The following is a 25,072-nucleotide window of genomic DNA, read 5'->3' on the forward strand; positions in this document are numbered from 1 at the left end:
TGTCAACACGTATGACATCTGACTTAAGGGCTTGTGCCCACGCGTGCTCAATTTGAGTGTAGTGAATACGCAGATGTTCAAATACGCCTAGAGAGTATCTACTTTAGATATCATGAAGGAGCTGAGTCGTTGCCCAGGTGTAGGTCAGTAGCCTCATACTGTTTTGGTTTAACACTCTGTGGAGAGGCAGTGGTTTTGTAAGTCATGCCTTCCATGTGCCGAGGACTAGTGTACCTCGCCCCGCCTGTAGAGTGACTCGCCAAGGAATGGTTTCTCTCCGTTCATCCCCCCATGTTGTACTTGGGGAGATTCAGGAGAAACTGTGGTTGGCACGGGTCATCTCTTTGAACTCTTCTGGAACGTCATTTTGTTGGTGGGAGCTGGCTTGAGTTGTCAGCCAAGAATTAAGCCAGAAAATGGGTGGGGTTTTGTTTTTGGTTTTGTTTTCAGGGCTGGGGGGTGAGGTTCTTGGTTGTGTTTTTTTGCTTTGTTTTGAAATGACCAGCTCACTGAAGGAACTGGTGACTGTTTGGTCACAGGTCGTCCAGCTGGAGGAGCTGTTGGCTGTGCGGCACTCGGTCTTTGTGGTTGGAAATGCAGGCACCGGTAAGAGTAAGGTATGGTAAATTGTCTGTTTGTTTTCCCCCTTGGAAGGAACACATTTTGGTCGGGCATATTTTCATTTCTATTTAAGCATTCCCTTTGCCGAAGACCCCCATAATTTTGAGTTAGAATCTGAGACTCTAATACAGCTTTTTTGATCCATGGATGCTATTTTTTTTTCCCCGTATTAGTGGCAGGGAGAGTGCAACACATAGAACCTTGTACTGAAATACGAAGAGTAAACTGAGAGAATATTGGGCTTTCCATATTCATCAAAACTACTTTTTTCTCTCTCCCAAGTTATTTTAGATTCTCCTTCCCATATCAGTAAGAAAAACCCAAATATTTTCCTTCAGTACTTTCTCAGAAAGAGAGCCCTCTATAGGGGCAAAAGAAACGTTGAAAAGCAAGGGAGACAGCAAAACCCACATTTTGGGGGTACCTGTTATGTACTATGCTGGATGCCTCACGTGTGTTTTATTGTGCACAGTGATGGTATGCTCTGGGTATTATTATCTCCATTTTTACCTCACTGCTTGATTTTGTTTGATCTTACCGATAATCCTGGCAACATACTTATTTTCTTGGTTGGCAGACAGTCTATGCAGAACTGCCTGCATTTTAATTCAGGGTGCTTGGGTATAAACATACTGAGTAGCCAAGGACTAAAAATAATCAGACTGGGCATATGAGACTTTAGAGCATGGGTGTGTATAGAACTTGCCAGGATTTAGATCTGAACCGAAAGTGGAAACAATTGCAAAGGGAGGCCTGGTATCAGAATTTTCTAGTGAAAAATGTAATAATTGAAATATTGAAGTGGATAACTGATAGACCTGTAATTATTTTGTTAGAGGAAGTTTCAGATGTGGGCCATGGTTCAGGGAAGGATAAAATTAAATTCTATAATTTCCAGTAGATTAATGGTTTCTAAAAATACAAGCTTAATATTCCTAAGGCATTCAATTTCTTTCATCTAGTCTCCACTGATTGTGTCCCAGCCAACCTTTACTTAAGCTGATAGAACTAGAACACTGGGACTCAGGGCCGGGTTACGTAGCCACTTACTCTTCCAAAGTATTTGGCGGTTATTGACCAGTCCTCTGGAGACCTGTAGGTCGATTAGGATGATGCAGCTCTAAAATAGTAGCCGTGGCTTTTCAGAGAAGGCAAAAAGGATATTTGGGGGAGATGACGGAGCTAGGGTGTCAATTACTTAAACAGACCTAGAAAAAGCGTCTACCCGGTGAATCTTACTCAAACCTTCTTCTTCTCAGGCATTTCGATCAGAGTTTCTCAGCTGTGCTCATGGTTGCCGTGCTAGCTCAGATGACTCTTGGTCATGGAGGCCGCCCCGTACATTCACCGCAGGCTCTTGAGTAGCACCCATGGCCTCTGTTGAGTAGCATGCCCTCTTCCTCAAGTGCAGACCATCTCCATCTGAGAACCTTGGCTCTAGGTCACCGGGTGTTGGAACGTGTCCCCACTAGCATCACGGGCATCACCTGGGACGTTATTAGCCATCCACATCCTCAGTCCCACCCTAGACCTGCTGCCTTAGACTCTCCGGGATTAGGCCCAGCCATCTCTGTCTTAACATCCTCTAAGCCATTCTCCTGCACCTACGTACAAGCAGCATGGATTCCCCCACATGAATAGGAACACTTGTTGACTTAGTTGCCCATGTGGCTAAAAATATTAAATGATAGAGTGACTTCCTTTAGTCTACATGGTTCCAAGAATCCAGTGAAGAGATCCTTAGAGATGGTAGGATTACATTTTTCAAGATGGGAACGAAAATGTGCACATGCCCGTTTTCCCCCATACTGATGATACTCAGGATGTCTAGGAACGTACCATGAAGAAGAAAAATCCTTTAGAAATGATTTGCTTTCCATTTGACTTACGGGAGTATTAATTTTCTTAGCTTTTTCCTTCTTCCCTTCAGATTTTGAGAACATTGAACCGAACATATGTTAACACAAAACAGAAACCTACTTGGACTGACTTAAACCCCAAAGCTGTGACAACAGATGAACTCTTTGGTTTCATACATCACGCTACTCGAGAATGGAAAGATGGCAAGTAGTAGTTCCCCTTTACAAGTGCTAACGTTTTTCTTACCCAGAAAACCATTTCTCAGTTCAGGCCAATTTCAGTCAGAGTTGTAGATTTATTGTTTATGTGTCAGCATTATTGGAAATGGAGCAGCTCACAGCAGCATTTATAACCGATAAATTAAAACCAGATTTGAATAAGTGGTCAATTTGTATTCGGCAAGTTTGCACACAGCTGTGTATTTTATCCCATGTCAGTTACGTCGGGGCCCCCTTGTGAGGCAGGCAAGAAGTGAACTTGAATGCCTCAAGAGAATCTGTGAAGTATGGGATGCAAGACACAGACTGTGAGTTTCAGACAGACACTACTGTAGGCGCCAGAGACAGAAGTTAATGGGACATGTTCCTTTTCCTAAAAGTGTTTGCAGACAAACAGATCCTCTTGTTAAAATCTTACTTCCCGTTTCAGTAAATGCACTAACCTGGGCACCATCTTTGAGTCCTTTCTCCCTTTCACGCTGTGCATTTAGCCTCATAAATCCTATAGGCTTTACCTTTAATCTGTTGTCTTCCAGTACCATTTGCCTTCTCTGCTGCTCCCCTCAGCCGGGACTGTCCTCACCTATTGTCTGTATTTGTGCGGTCATACCCGGTCTTGTCTCCTTGCAGTTCATTTCCCACACAACAGAGGGCGCTCCTGAAAATACAAATTCTCTGCTTGCAGTTTCCGGCGGGTTCCATCTCCCTTAGAATCCAGCCTTAATCCCAGGTTTACGAGGTTCTGTGTGATTAGATCCCTCATCCCTTAGCTCTGGTCTCGTTTCCTGTGCTCTGCTCCTCATCTACCATCATCCATGCGCTCTGGCCTCCTTGCTCCTCCTTGAACATGCCAAGTGTCTTCCCATTGCGGGGTCCCCGCGCTTGATGGTCCTACTGTTGGCAGCACTATAGGTAATGTGCGTGTCTTAAGGTAAGGAAGTGTCTGGTCTTGGTGCCACCTCAGAGAAGGCTTCACTGAGGATTCTGTCTATAGGAGCATGCCTCACCCTTCTTGGTTTTCTTACCATGTGTGTGCCTGTTTCTATAATTTGGGGACAATCGAAACTGGTTCTTGGCCTTTCTGTCATTTTTTTTTAAAGGGTTGTGGCATGAAAGGACTAATACCAGTTTATGCTGAAAACCTGTGTAAGCCATTCAGATCCGTGATCATTAGGAAAGGTGGCTGTTTTTTTGTTTTTTTAATGAGTCATAGTAGTAGGTTTTGCATACTGTCGTTTATTTTTGGACAAAATGCTTCACAGGAAATGAAACATTCCACGTATGTGCATCAAAACAGTTTTTCTTACAATATTATATACTTGAGTTTTGAAAAAGCAGTGATTATTACATACATCATGTAATGTACGCAATACCTGAAAAAGTAGGGACAGCAAAAAGGACTGTGGGTTTAAAATATTTTTATTGGGGTGCCTGGGCGGCTTATTCGGTTGGCCATCCAACTCTTGGTTTCAGCTCAGGTCATGATCTCAGGATCCTAGGATTGAGCCCCATGTCCGTCTCCATGCTCTTTGGAGAGTCTGCTTAAGGGTTCTCTCTCTCTCTCTCTCTCTGCTCCTTCCGCCCACTGTAAGATAAATAAATCTTAAATGTTTTTGTCTTCTCATCTTATAAACTAAGCCAATGACCAAATTTCTCAAAGAAATGTAAAACACCTCTGAATTAGCTTCAGAATTCTATCCCATGAATATTGTTGTAGAAAGAGAAAGGTAAAATAAACTAGTATTTGGCCTAAAATAGATAATGTATGTACATGGAAAAGGATAATGTCTTTCTTTGGTGTAACATACATGTATGTTAGCCCCTATAAGTCCCCACACCTGTTCTTCGAGGAAGCTACTATCTTTATTTGACATGTGGGAAAGCCTCAGAGAAGGTCAGGCACATCCTCAGGGGAGTGAAACTTGTTCATTGGTCTGCAGTCCAGGCGTAGCTCAAAAGGTATCCCACATTGCCCATCAGAAAGAGGAAGCCAATGTACAGCAAATTTATTTACCCTTTTTTAAGACTTTATTTATTTATTTGAGAGAGAGAGTGTAAGCGGGCAGAGCGGCAGGGAGAGGGAGAAGTAGGCTCTCTGCTGAGCAGGGAGCCCCACACAGGGCTCGATCCCAGACCCTGGGATGGTGACCTGAATCGAAGGCAGACATTTAACTGACTGAGCCACCAGAAGCCCCAGCAAATTTATTTACTTAATAAAAGAGCTTCCTATAGAAATAATGGTTTATTTTAGAAATAAAGAGCATGTAACTCCATACTCTATTAGCTTTTTAAAAATTCAATTAGCCAACATATAGTACCTCATTAGCTTTTGATGTAGTGTTTAGCGATGCATTAGTTGAGTATAAGACCCAGTGCTCATCACATCACGTGCCCTCTTTAATGCCTATCACCCTATTACCACATCCACCTCCCACTACCCCTTTTGCAATTCTCACTTTGTTTCCCAGAGTCAGGAGTCTCTGATGCTTTCTCTCCTTCTCTGATTTCTTCCCATTCAGTTTTCCCTCCCTTCCCTTATGATCCTCTGTACTATTCCTTATATTCTGAATATGAGCGAAGCCATATGATAATTGTCTTTCTCTGACTGACTTATTTCACTTAGCATAATTCCCCTCCGGTTCCATCCATGTCATTGTAAATGGTAGGTATTCATCCTTTCTGATGGCTGAGTAATATTCCATTGTGTATATGGACCACATCTTCTTTTCTCTTTTCTTTTTTTTTTTTTGAATTTTATTTATTTATTTGACAGACAGAGATCACAAATAGGCAGAGAGAGGAAGGGAAGCATGCTCCCAGCCAAGCAGAGAGCTGGGTGTGGGGCTTGATCCCAGGACCCTGGGATCATGACCTAAGCCGAAAGCAGAGGCTTTAACACACTGAGCCACCCAGGCGCCCCTGGACCACATCTTCTGTATCCACTCATCCACTACAGTTTGGTGACTATGGACATGGCTGCTTTGAACATTGGGGTGCAGGTGCCCCTTCATTTCACTACATCTGTATCTATGGGGTAAATACCCAGTAATGCAATTGCTGGGTCATGGGGTAGCTCTAGTTTTGACTTCTTGAAAAACCTCCATACTGTTTTCCAGAGTAGCTGCACCAGCTTGCATTCCCACCAAAAGTGTAGGAGGGTTCCCCTTTCACTGCATCCTCGCCAACATTTGTTTTTCCATGACTTGTTAATTTTAGCCTTTCTAACTGGCATAAAGTAGTATCTCATTGTGGTTTTGATTTGTAGTTCCCTGATGGGGAATGGTATGGAGCATTTTTTCTTGTGGATCATTTACTCTGAATGTGTAGGTCTCTTCTCATCCATTCTGCGAGAACAAGCGAATCTTAAGCACGATGGACCAAAATGGATCATCCTGGATGGAGATATTGATCCCATGTGGATTGAGTCACTAAATACTGTCATGGATGACAACAAGGTGAATAATACCTTAGTGCTAAACAAATACCACACCCAGAGTGTAGGAAGATCTGTTCACTTGTTCATTGGAATACCAGTTTTTAATCATTAGCCCAATGTTCTTCATGTAATTGCTATTTTGATAAGTGGCGCTATCCTGATAATGCTCTTAATTTCGTTGTTAAGGAGTTGAAGGGGAATAACGTTTTTCTTGTCTGCATAAATTTAACCACCTTTAAAGAAGGATGGATACCTGAGAATTTAGTTCATACACGCCTCACCATTTTCTAATGGTGTCTAACCATTAGAACTCTAATTTGTCTGACCAGACAAATTATTATCTTAGGTTATATATGCAGTACTTGGATAATAAAAGGATGAGTTTGTGCCAGTGTAAATTGATGGAATTTAGCTATTAGAATTAAGTAATTCCTATGGCTATAGAATGAGTATAAATGCATTTCTAAGCATTTTTGCTGTGGCTAATCCAGCATTCCCAGCAAAGACAAAACGTGATAGTCAGGCCGGTGAGACACCACTTAAAGCAACACAAGGTCTATGGTTAGGGTTAGGAGAAAGAAATAGGCAATCATCCTTGCTACAGAACAGAATTACGAACCCCCTTAAATTAGCGGTAATTACCGCTTTCTGCTTTAAGACACTGTTCATCATAAAATGTAGGTCTGAGATCTTTATACTTGCATGAGTTTCTCTAGCACAATTGATAATTGTGGTATTTCAGATTCTAAAGAAAGTTTGTTTTTTTGTGGTATTCAGGCCTTTTCATGTAATCAACTCTTAGAACAAATATCTTCTGTTCAGTAGTAATTACTGCAGACACTTAGTGTTTGGCATGAATGAGTCCGTGTTGGTGAGTTTGTTCCTCAGGAGTCAGTGAGCTCCCGTCTGGGATTAACTGAGATCTTTATTCACACCACTCTTCCAACTCGGGAGAGCGAGCTCCTCACTTTTGGCACTTGTACTGAGGGGGGTGGCCAGGGAGAGGGCGTACTTGGTGTTCTGAGTTCGCTGCATAGCCTGCCCCCCCCCACCCCCACCCCCCACCCCCCACCCCCAAGCCCCCGTGGCAGCACCTCTTTCACACTGCACTGCTCTGTCCAGGTGCTGACCTTGGCCAGCAATGAGCGCATAGCCCTCGCCCCCTCCATGAGGCTGCTGTTTGAGATCCACCACTTGCGGACTGCAACCCCAGCTACTGTTTCCAGAGCAGGGATTCTGTATGTGAACCCACAGGATTTGGGCTGGAATCCGTGAGTACTGCTTTTTTTTTTTAAATTGTGGTAAAATATACATAACAGAAAACATTTTCACCATGCTTAAGTGAACAGTTCAGTGGCAGTAAGTACATTCACATTGTGAAACAACCATCACCCCCCAACTGTCTCCATAACTTTCTCCATCCTTCCCAGTGGAAGCCCCATACCCATTAAATAGTAAGCACCCAATACGCCCTGCCCTCTGTCCCTTTCTCCTTTCTCCCTCTCTGAATCTGATCCTGCTACATACCTCTTGTAACTGGAATCATATGGTAATTGTCTTTTGTGGTGGCCTTATTTCACTTAGCATAATGCCTTCAGACTTCATCCATGTTCTAGCATGTTCCAGAATTCCCTTCCTTTTTAAGGCTGAATGATGCTCCTTTGTACATATGCAGCTCGTCTTGCTTCTCTGTTCATCCGCTGGTAGATACTTGGGCTCCTTCTACCTTTTGATAGTTGCAAATAATGCTTTTGTGGACATGGGCATACAGGTGTATCTTTGAGTCCTTCCAGTTATTTTGGATATATACCCACAAGTGGACTTTCAAGATTGTGTGGTAATTCTGTTTTTAGTTTTCACTGGATCCACCATACTGTTTTCCATAGTGGCTGCACCATTTTGCATTCCCTCCAGCCGTGTACAAGATTCTAATTTCTGCACATTCTCACCAACGCCTGTAATTTTCTCTATTTTTTTATGACAGTCATCCTAATGGGTGTGAAAGTGTATGTCACTCTGGTTTTGATTTACATTTCCCTAATAATTAGTCATATCAAGCATCTTTTCATGTGCTTATTGGCCATTTACATATTTTCTCTGGAGAAATGCTTATTTCAGTTTTAAATCTATTTTGGTTTTGTTTTTATTTTGCTGTATTTCTTTTTTCAGTCTTAGTTTTAAAAACTGAAATTTTGGGGCGCCTGGGTGGCTCAGTGGGTTAAGCCTCTGCCTTCAGCTTGGGTCATGATCTCAGGGTCCTGGGATCAAGCCCCGCATCAGGCTTTCTGCTCAGCAGGGAGCCTGCTTCCCCCCGCCCTGTGCCCACCTCTCTGCCTACTTGTGACCTCTGTCAAATAAAATCTTAAAAAATAAATAAATAAATTCTGAAATTTTATGTGATCGCTTGAAGATACAGTATTAGTAAATAAATTGAAAGCTAATTGAGTAGGCTAGTATAATGAAATTAGCACCTGTATGCCTTTGTCAGTTTTACAGGACCATTACCCTATTCACACCTTGTACATGTTAAGAACTCAGTGTTTGTTGAATAAGTGAAAAACAATACTAGTTCATATGGAGCACTGAGATATAAATAAATCATTTCTATAAATATATTAATATGTCATATAAATGCATGTATGTTTGTACATACCCGTAGAATAGCCATACACGAATAGCGGTAATGCTTTGATTCAGAGCAGGTTGACTGTGCCCACCTGCTTACTCTTCAGATGCTTGCACTTTCCAGAATTCATCCTGGAGGTCATGTGTTGGCGCCTCTAGCTCTCCCACTGTGAGCTGCGGAAATGATGTTTGACCTCCGCAAGTGACACATGCTTGGGCCTGGTGTGCTACTGGGGTCAGAATCTTCTGTTGACCCTCCACCCCACTCTGTGACCCACTCTGTGACCTAGAGGCTGTCTAGGCTGTCCAGGCTAACCCCAGAGCCACTTCACTGGGCTCCTTGCCCTCTAGCTTCTGGTTGGTTTGGCCCATGAGGAGCCCTGGCAGGAAATGAGAGGGAGAGAGAGGAGAGTGAGGTCAGGCTGTTGAGTTCCCTGGCTCCCTCCCCGCGGTGTCACATCAGGATAACTATGTCCTTCAATGGCAGGTCACTCTCCTCTAAAATGTCTCTGGAAGATCAGTCTCTTCCACATTGTAACAGTCCTTCATTCCCTTGTCCCTGCAGGCACAGGTCCACTAACCATTCCTCAGTTAATACCTGTGGCATAGCTTTCTCCCTTCCGTTCCCTGCTCCATACCCACCTTTGCCAATATCCTTCTAGATTCTTCCCTGTTACCCTGATTTAAGGATAACTGCTGTTCCCTGCCAGGTGCTTGGCTGATGTACTTCTCTAGGCTGCTTTCTCTGGTTCCTGATTTGTTCACTACAGGTCTCATTTCTTGAGTCCACAGCAAAGTAGAGCCATGCCCAGGCTTCTGTGTTTAACAGCGTTTTATTGGATCTCTCTGGGGGCAGGGTCATTTTCAAAAGCCGAAAATGGAGAGTTCTTGTTGAGCTAATAGGTCCTTTCCCCAGCTAGGATTTGGACTGTCCTCTAGGATGTTTCTATGGGTTTGGGGCTGGCTAACAGAGTATCTCTAGTACCCATTGATCCCCTACCATAAAGAGAGCAGAGGCATCCCCACAACGTGTTTCCTTCAAGGGACCCCTCACCTCTCTGGGTGTGCTCTGACTTCAGTCATGAACCTCACAATTCCCATGGTCTCAGCAACATCACATGGAGATTCATGCTAATAAAAGCTATCTAAATCCTTATTTCAAGAAGGACTTTTATCTAGTAAGTCAGAGTCTTACTCGATTAGAAAAAAACAGTTTGCATTCTTACAAAAGTTACACAACTCTGTCTTCACCATTACACTTTATTTTTATGGAGTGTTTTTGCTTGATCTAAGGTCAGTGGTTAAGTTTTAATTTTCATATGTGTGACCACAGAAACATTAACCAAAACAATGGAAATCTTCTCTAAAGGATATTTTTATACTTTACCTCCTACCACCAGAATCTTTATTTTTTTTAATTATTTATTTATTTGAAAGAGACAGATATAGTGAGAAGAAACCATTAGCGGGGAGTGGAGTGAGAAGCAGGCTGAGCTGGGAGCCGGATGTGGGGCTCGATCGCAGAGCCCTGGGATCACAACCCAAGCTTAAGGCAGATATCCAACCAACTGAGCCACAAAGGTGCCCCCAGAATCTTTAAACGAACTATAAAAAGACTGGATTTTTTGGATTAGGGGGTATGTTTTCACTCCATATTTATTGGATATATTGTTACCTTACTTTAATGTCATAATTTTAATTATGGGATAGCTTTGCATGTATTGACTCATTGAATCCTTAATTAACTTCTGAGGTAAAATTATCAACCCAGTTTTCCACACCAGTATCTTCGGTCTCAGTTTCCCCCAACTTTTTAATTTGAAAGTATTGAAAATTATAGAAAATTTGAAATGGTACTAGTACACTATACACTTTTTCCCTGTAGTACCACTTGTTAGGGTCTTACTACATGTACTTTCTCTCTGAATGTGCACACACTCTCTCTCTCTCTCATGGCTGTAGAGGCATATTTTCTCCTTTTACTTACTTTTGCAAAATTATCTGAAGACATTAAGCCTCTTCACCACTAAGTACTTGAGTATCTATTCACTAAGAACTAGGAAATTGTCCTATGTGAAGTCAGTACAATTAACATACCTAAGATATTTGTTCTGGATACAGTAGTATCTGATAAACAATAATTTTTCAAATTTTCTCAGTTAACTGAGAAATTTCCTTGGTAGGCTTTTTCTTTTCTTTTCTTCTTAATCCACTGTCACAATAAAGATCATGCATTGCATCTACTTGTCTATATTTTCTCCTTTAATGCAGACTACCCTCCCACATTTTTCTTTCATGACATTGACAGTTTTGAGGGTAATCAGTCAGATGCCTAGAAGAGTGACCCAGTGGTGGTTGCAAGTGGTGACTCCCTAATTCATTCCTTTCTATTTACATAGATGAGGTGACATTTTCCTATAAAAAAATGCCTCCTCCTCTTTCCTCCTAATCCCCTCTCTCACCCCTCCTCCTCCCTTCTTTTTCTCTCTTGCTTTCTCAGTCCCTCTCCCCCTTTCTTTCTTAATGGACATCATTTTCTGTTCATGGTTTCTTTTCTTTTCATTCAGTGGGTTATAATTCATTAGCAACATGATCATACTGAACGCTGGCTTTGTCCCAAATTTGCCAACAAGAGCCCTTTCCAGGCAGCCCCTTACTTGTTCTTTTTCACTTTTCATCCTCAGTCAGTCTTGTAGCTCTTGACTTTCAGGCTAACCAGCATGATTCAGGCCCCTTTCATTCTTTCTTTCCTTCACCCAATTCAGTCATTTCTCCAAGGAACCAGAAGGAGCAACTTCTCGTGTAAGGAATGGTATGTAGAATCCAAGACATTGATGCTAGGTGTGCTCATTGCTACTGATAGGTCATTGCTTTTAGGCTCTTTCAGTGACCAGAATTAGGAAATCCATCTTCTTAATTCATATTGTGGGAAACCCTAATTTATTGTGGGTAGAAGAGATGATAAAATATTTTGTTTATAGTGTCTCTGCACAATTCGTTTAAGAACTAAAGGTAACGTCATTATCGTGTAAGCTTCTTAGATATTTTTGTTGAAATTCACTGAGCTACTCTAAAAAAATTTTTTATATCCACACTTAACAGACACAGAACGTATCAAGTCACACAAACATCCTTAAAATCACATGAACATGGGACTGGCTGTCAAAACCAAATACTATTCTACTTCTCAGTCCTAAGTAAATTTACTAGATGAATGCTGGACAGTTCACATGTGTCTGTTGAGATCTTGAGAAACAGAGAAAGAATGGGAAGTAGAAGAAAATTTCTAAAAAATAATCAAGACCTTTTTCTTATTAGAAAGGGATGAAATGCATAAAAAGGAATGAAGTGCATAGAAAAGGAAAAAGCAAACAGGCAATGAATTAAATTCATTCAGAATTAAATTATTTAAATCACTTAACTTAAAATTACTTAAGTCGCTTAGCTTAAAATTATTTAAAGTGAACATCATTGAAAATGAGATCTACCCAATGGTATATTACTCAACTTCTAGAAAATGATAGGAAAATGTGGGACTATCTCCAAAATTTAGTCTGATTCCCAGAGATTACTGGAAGGTAACTTTTGACAACCCTACCTTTAGATCATACTTCTACCTTTATCACTTTAATGGATAAAATCCTTTCGATTTTCTCTCTCTCATCCTCTCACTTGCATTGGATGAGCCTGTTGTCTTTTTTTATTTTTTTAAGGTTTTATTTATTTGAGAGAGAGCGTGAGTCTGGGGGGTGGAAGGCAGAGGCAGAAGGAGAAGTAGGATCCCCGCCGGGCAGGGAACCCGATGCGCAGCTGAATCCCCAGGACCCTGGGACCATGACCCGAGCTGAAGGTAGAAGCTTAACAGACTGAGCCACCCATGTGCCCCGAGCTTGTTGTCTTCCACCCCTGCAATCCCATCCTTGCATCTTGGCAGCCTGTATATATTTGCAAACATACGGATTCAGAAACTATCGACATTCGCTACCAGTCAGTACGTTGTAACTTGGGCCATTTTTCTGGGCCACCTGTGAATGACGAGAGAGGCTGCATCTTGCTCTGAGGGGCCAGTATATAACCAGAGCTCTGGTGAGTGCCTGCTCTTCTCCAGGACACTATTCCAGTCCCAGACTCTTGAAGAATAAATTAAAGAGTCCTCAGGAGCCTGAAAACTTGGGCTACTAAGTTTCCAAACTAGAGGGTCTTAGATTCCTGTGATCATGCAAACAGCCCATCTGAAGAAGGGCCAGGCAACACAGCTGACGGTAGGGAACACATTTGCAAAGGCCAAAGAGCCAAAGATCCTTTGTTTGTGAGCTGGATGTTGGTGTGAAGATGGTGCTTCAAGGTGTCATGGTGTGGCCCCTTCCTGAGGCAGGGGCCCCAGTGATCTCTTATGTAAGTAAGAAATAAATATGCCCTTTTAGCATGTCATTTGCCATGGTGTGTTGTACAACAGCACTGAGTTTCATCTGGTCATGTTCAAATGTACAACATCTCTTAGAAACCCTAAGGGACTTTTTTATGAAGTACGGTGGAAAGAATTTTCAGCAAAGATCTAGACCTTCCGTTTCTGCCATTGCTGAGGGTAATAGTGTCTTCCTCTGAATTCACTGTGTTTTAACATCTATTTTTATCCCAAGCTATGAAGATGTATACATAATTTATATGTGAAATTTTAAACTGTTTATATTTGACAATATAGACTTTGGTTTTTTTTACTCCCTGTGCTATGTGGTGTGGTTGACCCCTAGCAGAAATTGTTGGGGGCTTTTGGGGGGCAGGGGCTGCAGGATTCTATCTCCTGGTTTGGTCATACTCAAGTCCTGCCCTGTGGAGCTAGTCTGTACAAGGGCAGCATTTGCTCATGGACCAGGTGGGTGTTCTCTCCAAGACTTGTGCTCCTGCCTCTGTGGGTCCATGAAGCAGCTCTCACCTGCCCCCTCAGGCAGACCTCTTTTCCCCTTCTCTGGCTCTCTGGAGGCTTTAGCCCCTGGTCATCCCCGCATGGGCCTCTACTCCACTGACACCAAAGGCCAGGGGGTGGAGGGAGAATTTGTTGTACCCAGCAGAGCACTGGCCGCCAGCCCTTGGTCCCTGCAGGACTCTACTGCCTTGAGGAAATGCACAGATCAGCAGAGCCAGGATCTGACCCCAATTCTCGGGCTTCAACCAACTCTGTGCTGGCTAGCATTTATTGAAAAGTTGTTGTAGGTCAGTTAATAATCCAAACACTTTCTGCAGGAGAAATAATCTCATCCTCAACAATCCTAGGAGGTGTGTGAGAAACTTAAAGCACAGAGAAGTGAAGCAACTCACCCTAGGCAGCAGTTAAAAAATGGTGTGGCTGCATAGCCAAACTATGGAAAGAACCTAGATGTCCATCAACAGATGAATGGATAAAGAAGATGTGGTAGGGGGCACCTGTGTGGCTCAGTGGGTTGAGCCTATGCCTTCAGCTCAGGTCATGATCTCAGGGTCCTGGGATCAAGCCCTGCTCATCAAGGAGCTTGCTTCCTCCTCTCTCTCTCTCTCTCTCTGCCTGCCTCTCTGCCTACTTGTGATCTCTCTCTCTCTCTCTCTCTCTGTCAAATAAACAAATAAAATCTTAAAAAAAAAAGATGAAGTGGAGAGGCAACGTGGGGGGTTTAAGGGGTAGGAAAAGAATAAATGAAACAAGATGGGATCAGGAGGGAGACAAACCATTAGAGACTCTTAATGTCACAAAACAAACTGAGGGTGGCTGGGGGGAGGGGGGTCAGGAGAGGGTGGTGGGGTTATGGACATTGGGGAGGGTATGTGCTATGGTGAGTGCTGTGAAGTCTGTAAACCTGGTGATTCACAGACCTGTATCCCTGGGGCTAATAATACATTATATGTTTATAAAAAATTTTTTAAAAAATGGTGTAGCTGGGCTACAGATCCGGGCGGTCAGCCTTGAGATCTCAGTCTCTCCCCTCACTACCCCTCACCACCCCCACTGCCCCAGTGAGCTCCAGACACTAAGATTCTTCTTCTGGCAGCTGCCTTGTGGTTGAACAAGCAGCTCAGAGGTAGCTGAGGCCCTTGTGCCTTCAATTCCAGTAACTCACACTTGTTTACCATCATTCCTTAGTGCCCGCTGTCCCCACCGCCCGGAGATGCTCTCTCAAGTTCCCGTCCTATACCTGGACTTCACCGAAAACCATTTCTCTTGGACCTGGAGAAGTTTTGACAGTTGATATCCTATAAATCTCAGTGTAGTGTAAATGTGATTGAATAGTTAATAGAGCTCTATTGTGGCGCTTTGTAAAAATCAAAGGGAGCCTTTTATGGGATAATTATCTTGCCTTAATTTCTTCCAATAGTGGAAATGTGAAATCTGATTTGCTTATAGCAAGGTACAGCGGTAGCTGTATAGCGGTGCCGCTCGTGCCTGGATGTATTTATCACTGCGTCCCGTTTGATGAGAACTTTTTGAGCAATTATTTTTCACTTAGCATCACACAGTGTCTCCCCAGAGACGACTGTGGGAGCAGCTAGGCTATGTTTCATTTCATTGATAAGTATGACTTTATTAATATGTTAGGGTTATTAATATATCAAAACTGATAACCTTTTGAAAGCTCCAGATTAATACACATGTACCCAAGCATGAGATACCATTTCAGAGCGACTTATCGGAGATGCATTATCTGCTTCTCCAGTTGGCGTTCCCTCCAAGCCAGTAGAAAAGGAGAGATTCGGAAATAGCCCCTGTGGAATTTTCACCTTTTTATATGTAACTGATTTGTCATTACTAAGTAATTGATGCCAAGATTAATCAAGAAAAATCCCAAGCTGTTTTCATAAATAAAGCCTACCCTATGAAACTAGTTTCCGTCCCTTAGGAAATGACATGCTACACCTCCTTATACAGGCTCAGTAATGGCCTACTTAGACTCCATTATGTTTGCCTTCTAAGTGCTAGTCGGAGTTTCTTCTACAGTTTTTTCATTAGGGTAAAAATGGCCATTAGAATAAGTTTTTAAGGGGTCACTTAAAAATATTTGCAGTTTGAGGAATAGAATGAACTCACTACACATGTCCCCGAAGGGTGGCATCAAGCTGTGTGGGGTGGCAGGGGAAGTTCAGAGTTGGTGAAATTCAGCTTTTCAAGCCTCATGTTCCATAAAAGCTTTTCTGTGTTCTTTTTCAGGTATGTGGCTAGTTGGATAGATAGAAGGCAGCATCAATCAGAAAAGGCCAATTTAACTATTCTTTTCGATAAATACGTTCCTGCCTGCTTGGATAAGCTGAGAACAAGCTTGAAAACCATCACTTCAATTCCGGAGAACAGCCTGGTGCAGGTCTGGCTCTGGTTTCACCATCATACGCTCTGGTCCTGATGCAGTGGTGTGGCCTGACAGAGGCAGCAGGAGCTTTTGTTTGCTTGAGGAAGGAGACTCAAAGAGGGGTGCCTGGGGGACTCCGTCGGTTGGGCGTCCAACTCTTGATCTCAGCTCTGGTCTCGGTCTCAGGGTCATGAGTTCAGGACCTGTGTTGGGCTCCATGCTGGGTGTGGAGCCTACTTGAAAAAAATGAACAAGAAAAGATAACAGCAGTCATTGTAATAGCTGCTCTGCTGAAAAATGAAAAATACGAGAAATGAAAAATAAAAAATGAGGCAAAGATGGCGGGGGTCGTCAGGTTGCTCCACTTCTCTTTCCCCTGCTCCTCGTTCCCCGGGGCTTTCTGCAAACCTCTGTGACACATCTACCAACTTCTGTTATCACTCGGGCTTATAGACTGGTTGTTTTCATGAGACTGTGATCTAGAGGCTAGAAGGCATCTTGTATTTATTTTTATGTCCCCAGAAATGTACATAGTTCCCTCGCACAGAGCAGGGGCCAAGTATGTGTTTACTTAATCATTGTGTTCCTCCAAGTATACTGGAATAGAATAAGAACAACAAGGTAGTAATGGGCATATTTATTTTTCTGTCTCCTAAGTAACTGGCCCAGAGAAGGGGCTCAGTATGTTTTTGACTACAGTAAATCCAGCATCTAAGCTGGGCGGTAGGAGAAAGCTTCTGAGCTGACCATCCCCGGCCCTCCCATGCTCTTCTTCTTTTCTGTGCACCCCCTTCCCTGAAGTCAGGTCAGTCTCCCTGGGGAGTTCCTAATACTCCAGGAACAGGTCTATTCTGACCCTTGGTCCGAGACCCCTGGTAAGACTGAAGGGTATGTGTATGATAGGTTGTCATGGAAGCAAATGAAAATAATTCACAACATACAGAAATGAAGGTTGTGATCTTAATCTCAGCATGAAGAAAAACAGTCCCCAGCCTTTACAAGTAGAAAACTTCACAAAAGATTTGCGATTAGAAATCCTTTTTTTTTTATTCTCTAGGGACAAAATTGGTGTGAGAGTACTTTGATACCTTTAAGTTCCTGTTACCAGATTTGTTTGAAGCTAAATTAGAAAGAGTCACAAGCATAATAAGAAGAGAAAGTTCAGGTTTTTAGATAATTCACACACCAATTAAGTAAACGATAGTCTTCAACAGTAATTATCTGAGGTATAATTTATTTCTGAAAGCAGGTCTGAATTTATTCATAATGAATTAATTATGTGGTTAGCCTAATTAGACTTCCTCTGGTGTAGTACTTGCAAAAGCATGACTGTGTTCTTTCTCGAGTTGACTTATGTATTTGTGTGATTCTCTGTAGTGTGAATTTTTTCATTCAAGACTAGTGTGAAAATAGGTCAGTAGGAATTAATATGACTTTCCCTCTCACTTCCTCCTTTTGTAGTATTCAGAAATGGCATTTTGTCCTCAGCTCCTTTCTAGCAGTTGTTTATAGAGTAGTCTCTCTTCTGGGATTACTTGCAAGGACAAAATTTGAGATGAACACGAGTACAAAGGGGAATACCTTCAAATACCTACTTTAAGAAATTAATGTGCTCTGTTTTCCAATAAATGACATGTCTTTGCTTTTTTAAAAAAATATTTATTTATTTGACAGACAGAGATCACAAGTAGTCAGATAGGCAGGCAGAGAGAGAGGAGGAAGTAGGCTCCCTGCGGAGCAGAGAGTCCGATGTGGGACTCCATCCCAGGACCCTGAGATCATGACCTGAGCCAAAGGCAGCGGCTTAACCCACTGAGCCACCCAGCTGCCTGACATATATTTGCTTTAAGTTTGGTTAATCATATTAATTCCTTCATAATATACACCAGAGTCTGACGTTACTAATTGCTGACACAGAGCTCCAAGTGTTTTCCAAGTACTGCACTGGGGAGAAAACAGAGAAATGACAAGTTAGTCAAGTCCCCAGATCAGCAGATGAGGACACCCTGAAATCTTCCAGTCCCTGTTTTGGTTTTGGTTTTAACAGTCCCTTACAGCACTAAGGCTTCTACTCAGAAGTAGCAAAGCCTCACAGTCTTACATTATTTTTCTCGATACGAAATGGGTGATTTTTATATCTTTGGGGGGATTATTTTAAATTGGCAGATATGGAACTATGTAACATAATAGAAATCAAGACAGAAGGTTGAAAAATACAACAGGCGATCAACTTTTCAAATTGAAAACCTTTGTTAATTACTTCCAGGAGCTCTCTCCTGTGTTACCGTGGCTTTTCCCCAGTTTCTGGTGCTGGGAAAGAAAGACACAATGTGTAGTTCTGACATGTTCTGTAGTGGCTTGCATTGCTGTCTGTGTGATAGTGATCAGATCTCAGGCTGCCGCTAGAAGCCAGGAGAAAGGTTCCAGGAGTTCTGAGAGTCTAGGACACCACTGCTGTGTGACCCCTATACCTGTGCTTCAGAGAAGTAGCTCGAAAACATGTTCACGATGGGTTATTGTTCCCTTTGGGAAAGGCCTTTGCAAGCAGCCACGTTCCCCTCCTCACCGACCTGATTATCCTCAACTCAGGCTGTGTTTCTGAACAACAGCACGTTGCCATCTCACATGGAGGGAGTAAAGGACAAGTTCCTGAATAGTGTTTCTTCCAAGGTTAAATTTAGTTCGGTGTTCCAAAAAAAAAAAAAAAAAAGTCACAGGCGAAGGCTGCCAGTCTGTCTTTCTAAGTTTATACAACAGGTGGGAAAAACCTGTTGCCAAAGCACTAAGGGAAAGTGGGTTATCTAAATGTCCAGCAGGAGGAAAACAAATAAATGCCTCTCTGTCAAGTGGAGTCCTATGCGTCCATTCCCACTGGTACTTTAGAGCAACACTTACTGGGAAGGCAGTGTATCTGGAGTTTGTTGCCGAGTGAAAATGTGGGCTCTAGACAACTCTGTAGTGCTGTGACTCCCTGTTAATAAAAAAGAGCTTAGATATATGCCCCATTATCTTTAGTTTGTGCCTGTATGTACCCATGTTTATTATAGTGATTACAAATTGGATATAATAGTCCTTTTTTAAAAATAGTTGATTACTTAGAAGTTCGGTTTCATTAAAAGTGGCAGAGATGGCAGTGCCTGGGTGGCTCAGTGGGTTAAAGCCGCTGCCTTCGGCTCAGGTCATGATCCCAGGGTCCTGGAATCGAGCCCTGCATCGGGCTCTCCGCTCAGCAGGGAGCCTGCTTCCCTTCCTCTCTCTCTGCCTGCCTCTCTGCCTACTTGTGATCTCTGTCAAATAAATAAAATCTTAAAAAAAAAAAAAAAAAGAAGTGGCAGAGATTTTCCACTGTTGACTTAGAAAACCAATGCAGTGATTTTTGTCTGTCTCAACTTCACAGATTGGGGAAAATTCTATAATCTCTTAAGGAGCAAGTGGATTGATTAGTATGTCCTGTGACCTGACTCTGCTATTAAGGAGCTATTGCCCTGAGTGAATAGCTATTTCTTTTTCTTTAGACAATTTGTACCCTTCTGGAATGCTTGTTGACTCCTGACAATGTACCTTTGGACAGCCCAAAAGAGGTTTATGAAGTCTACTTTGTCTTTGCTTGTATCTGGGCGTTTGGAGGCACTCTGTTGCAAGATCAGGTATGTTTTGAGATGGTACACAGAAATAATTTATAGAACCAGTTTTACTTGGGGGGCAGGTTGTAATGTGATCCCTGTTGATTTGGTTTTTTGTTTTTTGGTTTTTTTTTTTAATATCATCATAAATCTCTGCTGTCGGCCCTGTTCTCTTATAAGCCAGTATGTAAACATACTGGCAAGCTCGTCCAGGCTGGTAGCTCTAACTTGGGCTGACGCTGCCCCACATCTTCTTGGGAGCTCAGGGGTCGGTGATCCCACCTGCCTGGGGAGCAGCGCCAACAGTGTGCTCTTCCAGAGGCCAGTCCCGCTCCCTGAGCCAGAGACAGAGCTCTGTCTTTGCCCCACCCCCAAACTGGCTCTTCATCTTCACCCTTTCTTATCCTCGGGAATACTCACATTCCTTCCAGTTGCTCGAGTTAAAAACCCAGGAGATCCCATTCTTCTTTACTTCTGTATCCAGTGGTCAGCAGATCCTTTCAGTCACACAACAGCTGTCAGGTCTGTCCCCACCTCCCCGTCCCTACAGCCTTCATTCAGGAATGTATCATCTTTAGGTTGTCCTGGGCTGTCACAGTGTCTTTGCTTGGGCTGCCGTAATGAAATGCCGTACCTTGGATGGCTTAACTGACGGAAATTCACTTTTGTTTCTGGAGGCTCAAGTCCAAGGTCAGGGTGCCAGCATGGTCAAGTTCTGGCAAGGGCTCTCTTCCTGGCTTACAGAGAGCTGCTTTTTTGCTGTGTCCTCACATGACAGAAAACAATAAAAAGCTTTCCGATGTCTTTTTTATAAAGACACTAATCCCATCACAAAGGCCCAAGCCTCATGACCTCATCTAAATCGAATTACCTCCCAAGGCCCCATCTCCAAATATCATCACATTGGGGGATAGAGCTTCAAAATAGGAATGTGGCGGTGGGGGTGGACACATTCAGTACACAGCCTGTAAGAACCTTGAGATCAGTTTCCCTGTGTCTGGTCTCTTGCCTCTAATCAGTCTCTTACGTGATCCCTGGGGTAGTTATTGGGGAACCAGACTCAACTCAGGCGAGATCCTTTCCATGGGTCTTGCCTTCAGCCGAGCATGAGGCTCCCATGCCTGCCCAGCACTCCTAGAGGAGCTCGTCATGGCTGCTCATTTCTTTTGGACAAACACTTGAGCTTGCTCAAGTGCGTGCATATTCACACATGAGACTTACTCAGGTGCAGAGTGGGAGTGTTTCAGTGCTAGAAGATGGCACATCTCATCTCCACAGGCTCCTCCTCTGTATGTAGATTTTGCCACGTAACATTTCCAGTAGCTGTGTAAGCTATCTTCGTGGTGTGCATAAAGCTCAGAGGGACAAAGGGACTTGACCAAGGTTATGCTGATAGGAAATGACTGCACCAGGATTCACGCCTGTGTACATCTCCAAGGCCACCCGTTCGAGGGTACCTCAGGATCTCTCATGGTCGTAACTGATCCCACATGTAGCCCTGAATCTTTGCCTTAAAAATAGATGGCACCCGTCTTCCTGACTTTGCCAGATATTTCCACTTAAATTGGAAGGCATCACAGCCAAAAGGGCCCCATTTTCCCACTGGTTGGCTTGTTGTAGGCCCTCAGATACAAGGTTGCTTAAACCTGTGGGCCAGTTCTGCTTCTTGTCACTAGGTCACTGTAAATCATGTCTATAAACAGGCATGGAATTCACTTGGCCTGCTCGACCTGATGTTGATCCCACATTTCCTTCTGTAACATCCAAGGGCTTTCTAAAGCAAAGCTGCCTGTGTTGCTTTGAGTAAGAGTCAAGAGTTGGCATTGGGTGACTTCGTGTGGTTTTTCTCAGGTGCAATTGACAGCATGTGTGAGCTTCTCCTTCATGGAGGGTGTGGGCAGAATCTCCCCCCTCCCCAACTTATCCCACCCCCATGTTTTTTTATGTTTTTTCTAGGGTTCTCCCCAAGGTTTTTTCTTCACTAGGATATAAACCAGGTAAAATTGTGTGAGTAGAATGTGGACAGTGGGAATCTCTCTATTCCTGACGACTTCCCTCCCAGCTGATTGCCTTCTTGTCTTTCCAGTTTTCAAACATGGCTGCCTTCCCAACAGTCCGTCAGGCCGGGCCCTGGGCCACCGCAGTGGCCCCCTCACTCCTTCAGACACTCTTCTCCCTGAATGAGGTTCTTCTCCTTCCTCCTCCTCCTCCTCCTCCTCATCACCACCACCTTCACATCTTCAGAAGGGCTCTAACTATGAAACATTCAAAGCAGAGGCTATTAAGTTGTAAACATGAAGGAAAGCTGAAAGAAATACTCTTAAAATCACCTTTTATTAGTTGAACAAATCTGAGTGCCTGCTGGATGTCCGAGAATGTGCTTACGCCTCTGAGTCTGCTCCTTTCCTGAATTTTCAAAAAAATAAAACCTCTGTGTATAAGTACAGCTATCCTCCTCCCCTTTGACAAGAGAGCCAAAACTTAGATAGCCTGCTTGAGGACGCCCAGGTGATGTCTGAGCCACTCTCCAACTGCAGCATGCTGGCTCGGCTCCTGTGTTCTTAAGCCTGGCCATTGCAGGCAGCTTCCAAAATAAGTCTTGATCAGCTCTCCCCGAGCTCCCATCAACTGCTATTATCACTTCTCACTTGGCTTCTAAGGTAACAGCCTCACTGGTCTGCTTCTGTACCTCCCCCATAATCCATTATCCTCTCAGCAGCCAGAGCAATTTTTTAAAATGTAAATTGAATTATAGGATACACTTGAGAGTTTAAAACACTTTAATGGATTCCATTTGCTTTTAGGATAAAGTGAAAAATTTAATACTATTTACAAGGCCCCTGGATCTTTGGTCCTGCCAGTCTTTTCCTGCTTCTTCAGCCACCTCTTCTCCCTGCCACCCCCGACATCCCACATGCTTCCGCCAGCTTCAGTGCCCATTTCTGGAACCCAAGGTCTTTCACACCACAGGATCTTTATCCATGGTGACCTCTTCCTTCTTCTTGGAATTGTCTTCTCCCTAATCTATACCAGTTCTCAAAGAAAGCCCACCTGAACGTCCAAATAAAATAGGTTCACCCCTTTTTGGTGAGGAGGCGGAGAAATGGCTTAACCCACTGAGCCACCCGGGTGCCCCCATGGAGGCTCTTAGAACACCCTGAGGGTTCATGGAGGGAGGCGGGTGGAGGATGGGCTGGATGGATGGTGGGTTTTGGGAGGGCACTCGTTCTGATGACTGCTGTGCATCCTACATAAGTGATGAATCACTGAATTCTGCTCCTGAAATCAGTATTGCCCTGTACATTAACGAACTGGAACTGAAATAACAATAGATTCACCCCTGTTACTCTCCATTAGAGCAAACTCTGCTTTCACAGCACCTGCTTTTTTCTGCATTTGTCGGCTTAGCCTCTGCTTCCTCTGGTCTCTGCTTCTATCTCCCCGTAAGTTCTGTGACGGCAGACACTGTGTTGGCTTTCCTCCCCAGTCTAGAACAAGTGCACTGTAGTTGAGTGCACTGAAGAGTGAAAGATGTCTTACCAAAATGATCTTGCTGATGTAGTGGTTAGACATTTTGATGTCAAGTCCCCGTCCTAGATCTTCTGCCTACAGGGAATCGTGCCGGGTGTTTTGCCTTTGGAACTGATTTGATTTAAGACGAACTTTTGTAGGGAGATAAAGTAGCCATGCCACCAGCTTGAAAACAACTCACACGAGCCTGGACTCATGAACACGTGAGTGGTGGTGAGCAGGAGCGTGAGCTCAGCGTGTTTGGCAGATGGAGGCAAGCTCTGCCTGTGGAGACTCCTCAGCCTTCTCTGCCCTCAGCACACACCCCTGCTCTCCAGCCCTCCTGTCTCTGCTCCTGTGTGCAATCAGCCCAGTGCAAGAAGTCAGCCATAGTCCAAGGACGTAGGATACCAAAGAAAAAGGAATTTTAAGAATGTGACCGGAGGAAAACGGGAGTTAAGGTCTTGAAAAGTCTGAGACTGCTGAGTGCCATGGCCACTCCCACACACTGTTCTTAGAGATCCCCCAAGCTCAGGGTGGTCATGGATCCTGCCGGTAAAGAAGTCCCTCTGCCAGGTGGTTTTGTGACTTAAAGGGATGAAATAGGGTTACCCAATGTTTGCTTTTCAAAATAAGGGCATTTATAAATAATGACCATAAGGAATACCATAATTTTATAAAAGAAAAGCTCTTTCAACAGCAAAAGTTCCAAGAAGCCTGTAAGCTCAAATAGAGGGTAGTATTTAAATCAAATAATGTTACCAGTTTTTTAAAAAAGTGTTCCTTTGTTCTTATCTTTCCTACTTTATCGAGAATTGATGTGAATATTGGTAGAAATCAACACCAGTGTTTGAGAAACACTATCTCACTGGAGCTAGATGGTAATTTGCCTGAGAGCTCACTGTTAAATTAAATAACCCAGGGGTAGTCGAAGGTTCACCTAACCTTACTTTGCTTTCTAAGTTAATAATTGTTCCAGAAAATTTGTACCTTTTGGATGTATGGCAATTATAGCTTTCTGCCTCTCCGATATTATCACTCATTATAAGTTACTTCTAGTTATTTATTTTTCTTGGGTCAATTACTCTAGCCCATTTGTAATTATAACTGTTATAACTGCAAATAACTGTGTTCAGCGGGATTTGGAGGGGCTTCGTATGTGTTCAGAATTACCTCTAGGTCTGCCTAAGGATTTCTCTTGTTGTTCTTAGCTTTCTGACTCTCAAGCTGAATTCAGTCGGTGGTGGCATAAAGAGATGAAAGCAGTGAAGTTTCCCTCCCAGGGGACGATCTTCGATTATTATCTGGACCACAAAACTAAGAAGTTCTTGCCTTGGGCTGAGAAGGTCCCCACATTTACTATGGATCCAGAGGTCCCTCTGAAGGTAGGTGGATGGAACCTAGAAATGTTCAAGGCACACTGTGCTGCTTTGAGCCTTTTTGTTCATGTTTGAGCAGTCCTTCTGCTCATCAGTCCTGCCTTTTGAGAAATTTTTGTTGATAGGGTAGAGCATATAGCATATTGCCTGGGAGAAAAGAATCTTAGTTCTAGGAACAACTACTGAGATGGCCCTTAAGTTTATGCAAACTTTTAAAAAAAATTTCTACCCAAGTCTATTATAACTGTTTTAATAAGACACAAAATCAATTTTGTGTCTTATTAAAAATAAAAGACCTATTTCTGTTAGCTGCAATGATTCTTTTATCTGACCATATTGTGAATTTATTAGCACTTTTCATGTGGAACTTCTTTAACTGCCCCCCCAAGCCATAAAATAGTGTTTAAGCTCCTCAACTCAAAGGTTTGAAATCCTCATGGCAGGTGGCAAATCTAAGTGAATCTTTTTTTTTTTTTAAATTATTTCTCTT

The 25,072-nt window shown here is 43.1% G+C and overlaps 1 protein-coding gene across 1 annotated transcript in view; it reads left to right on the forward strand.

Annotated features, from left to right (window-relative positions):
- DNAH11 (dynein axonemal heavy chain 11) overlaps nucleotides 1–25,072 on the forward strand; it is a 324,415-nt gene that overhangs the window by 144,554 nt on the left and 154,789 nt on the right. Inside the window, exons 39-45 of the mRNA XM_044246194.1 lie at nucleotides 540–617; nucleotides 2,552–2,684; nucleotides 6,027–6,154; nucleotides 7,258–7,406; nucleotides 15,935–16,085; nucleotides 19,586–19,717; nucleotides 24,415–24,588. Of these exons, the coding sequence (XP_044102129.1) occupies nucleotides 540–617; nucleotides 2,552–2,684; nucleotides 6,027–6,154; nucleotides 7,258–7,406; nucleotides 15,935–16,085; nucleotides 19,586–19,717; nucleotides 24,415–24,588 (945 nt within the window). The remainder of the gene's footprint in view (nucleotides 1–539; nucleotides 618–2,551; nucleotides 2,685–6,026; nucleotides 6,155–7,257; nucleotides 7,407–15,934; nucleotides 16,086–19,585; nucleotides 19,718–24,414; nucleotides 24,589–25,072) is intronic.

Source organism: Neovison vison, chromosome 4 (genome assembly GCF_020171115.1).
Source record: "Neovison vison isolate M4711 chromosome 4, ASM_NN_V1, whole genome shotgun sequence".
NCBI classification, from domain to species: Eukaryota; Metazoa; Chordata; class Mammalia; order Carnivora; family Mustelidae; genus Neogale; species Neogale vison.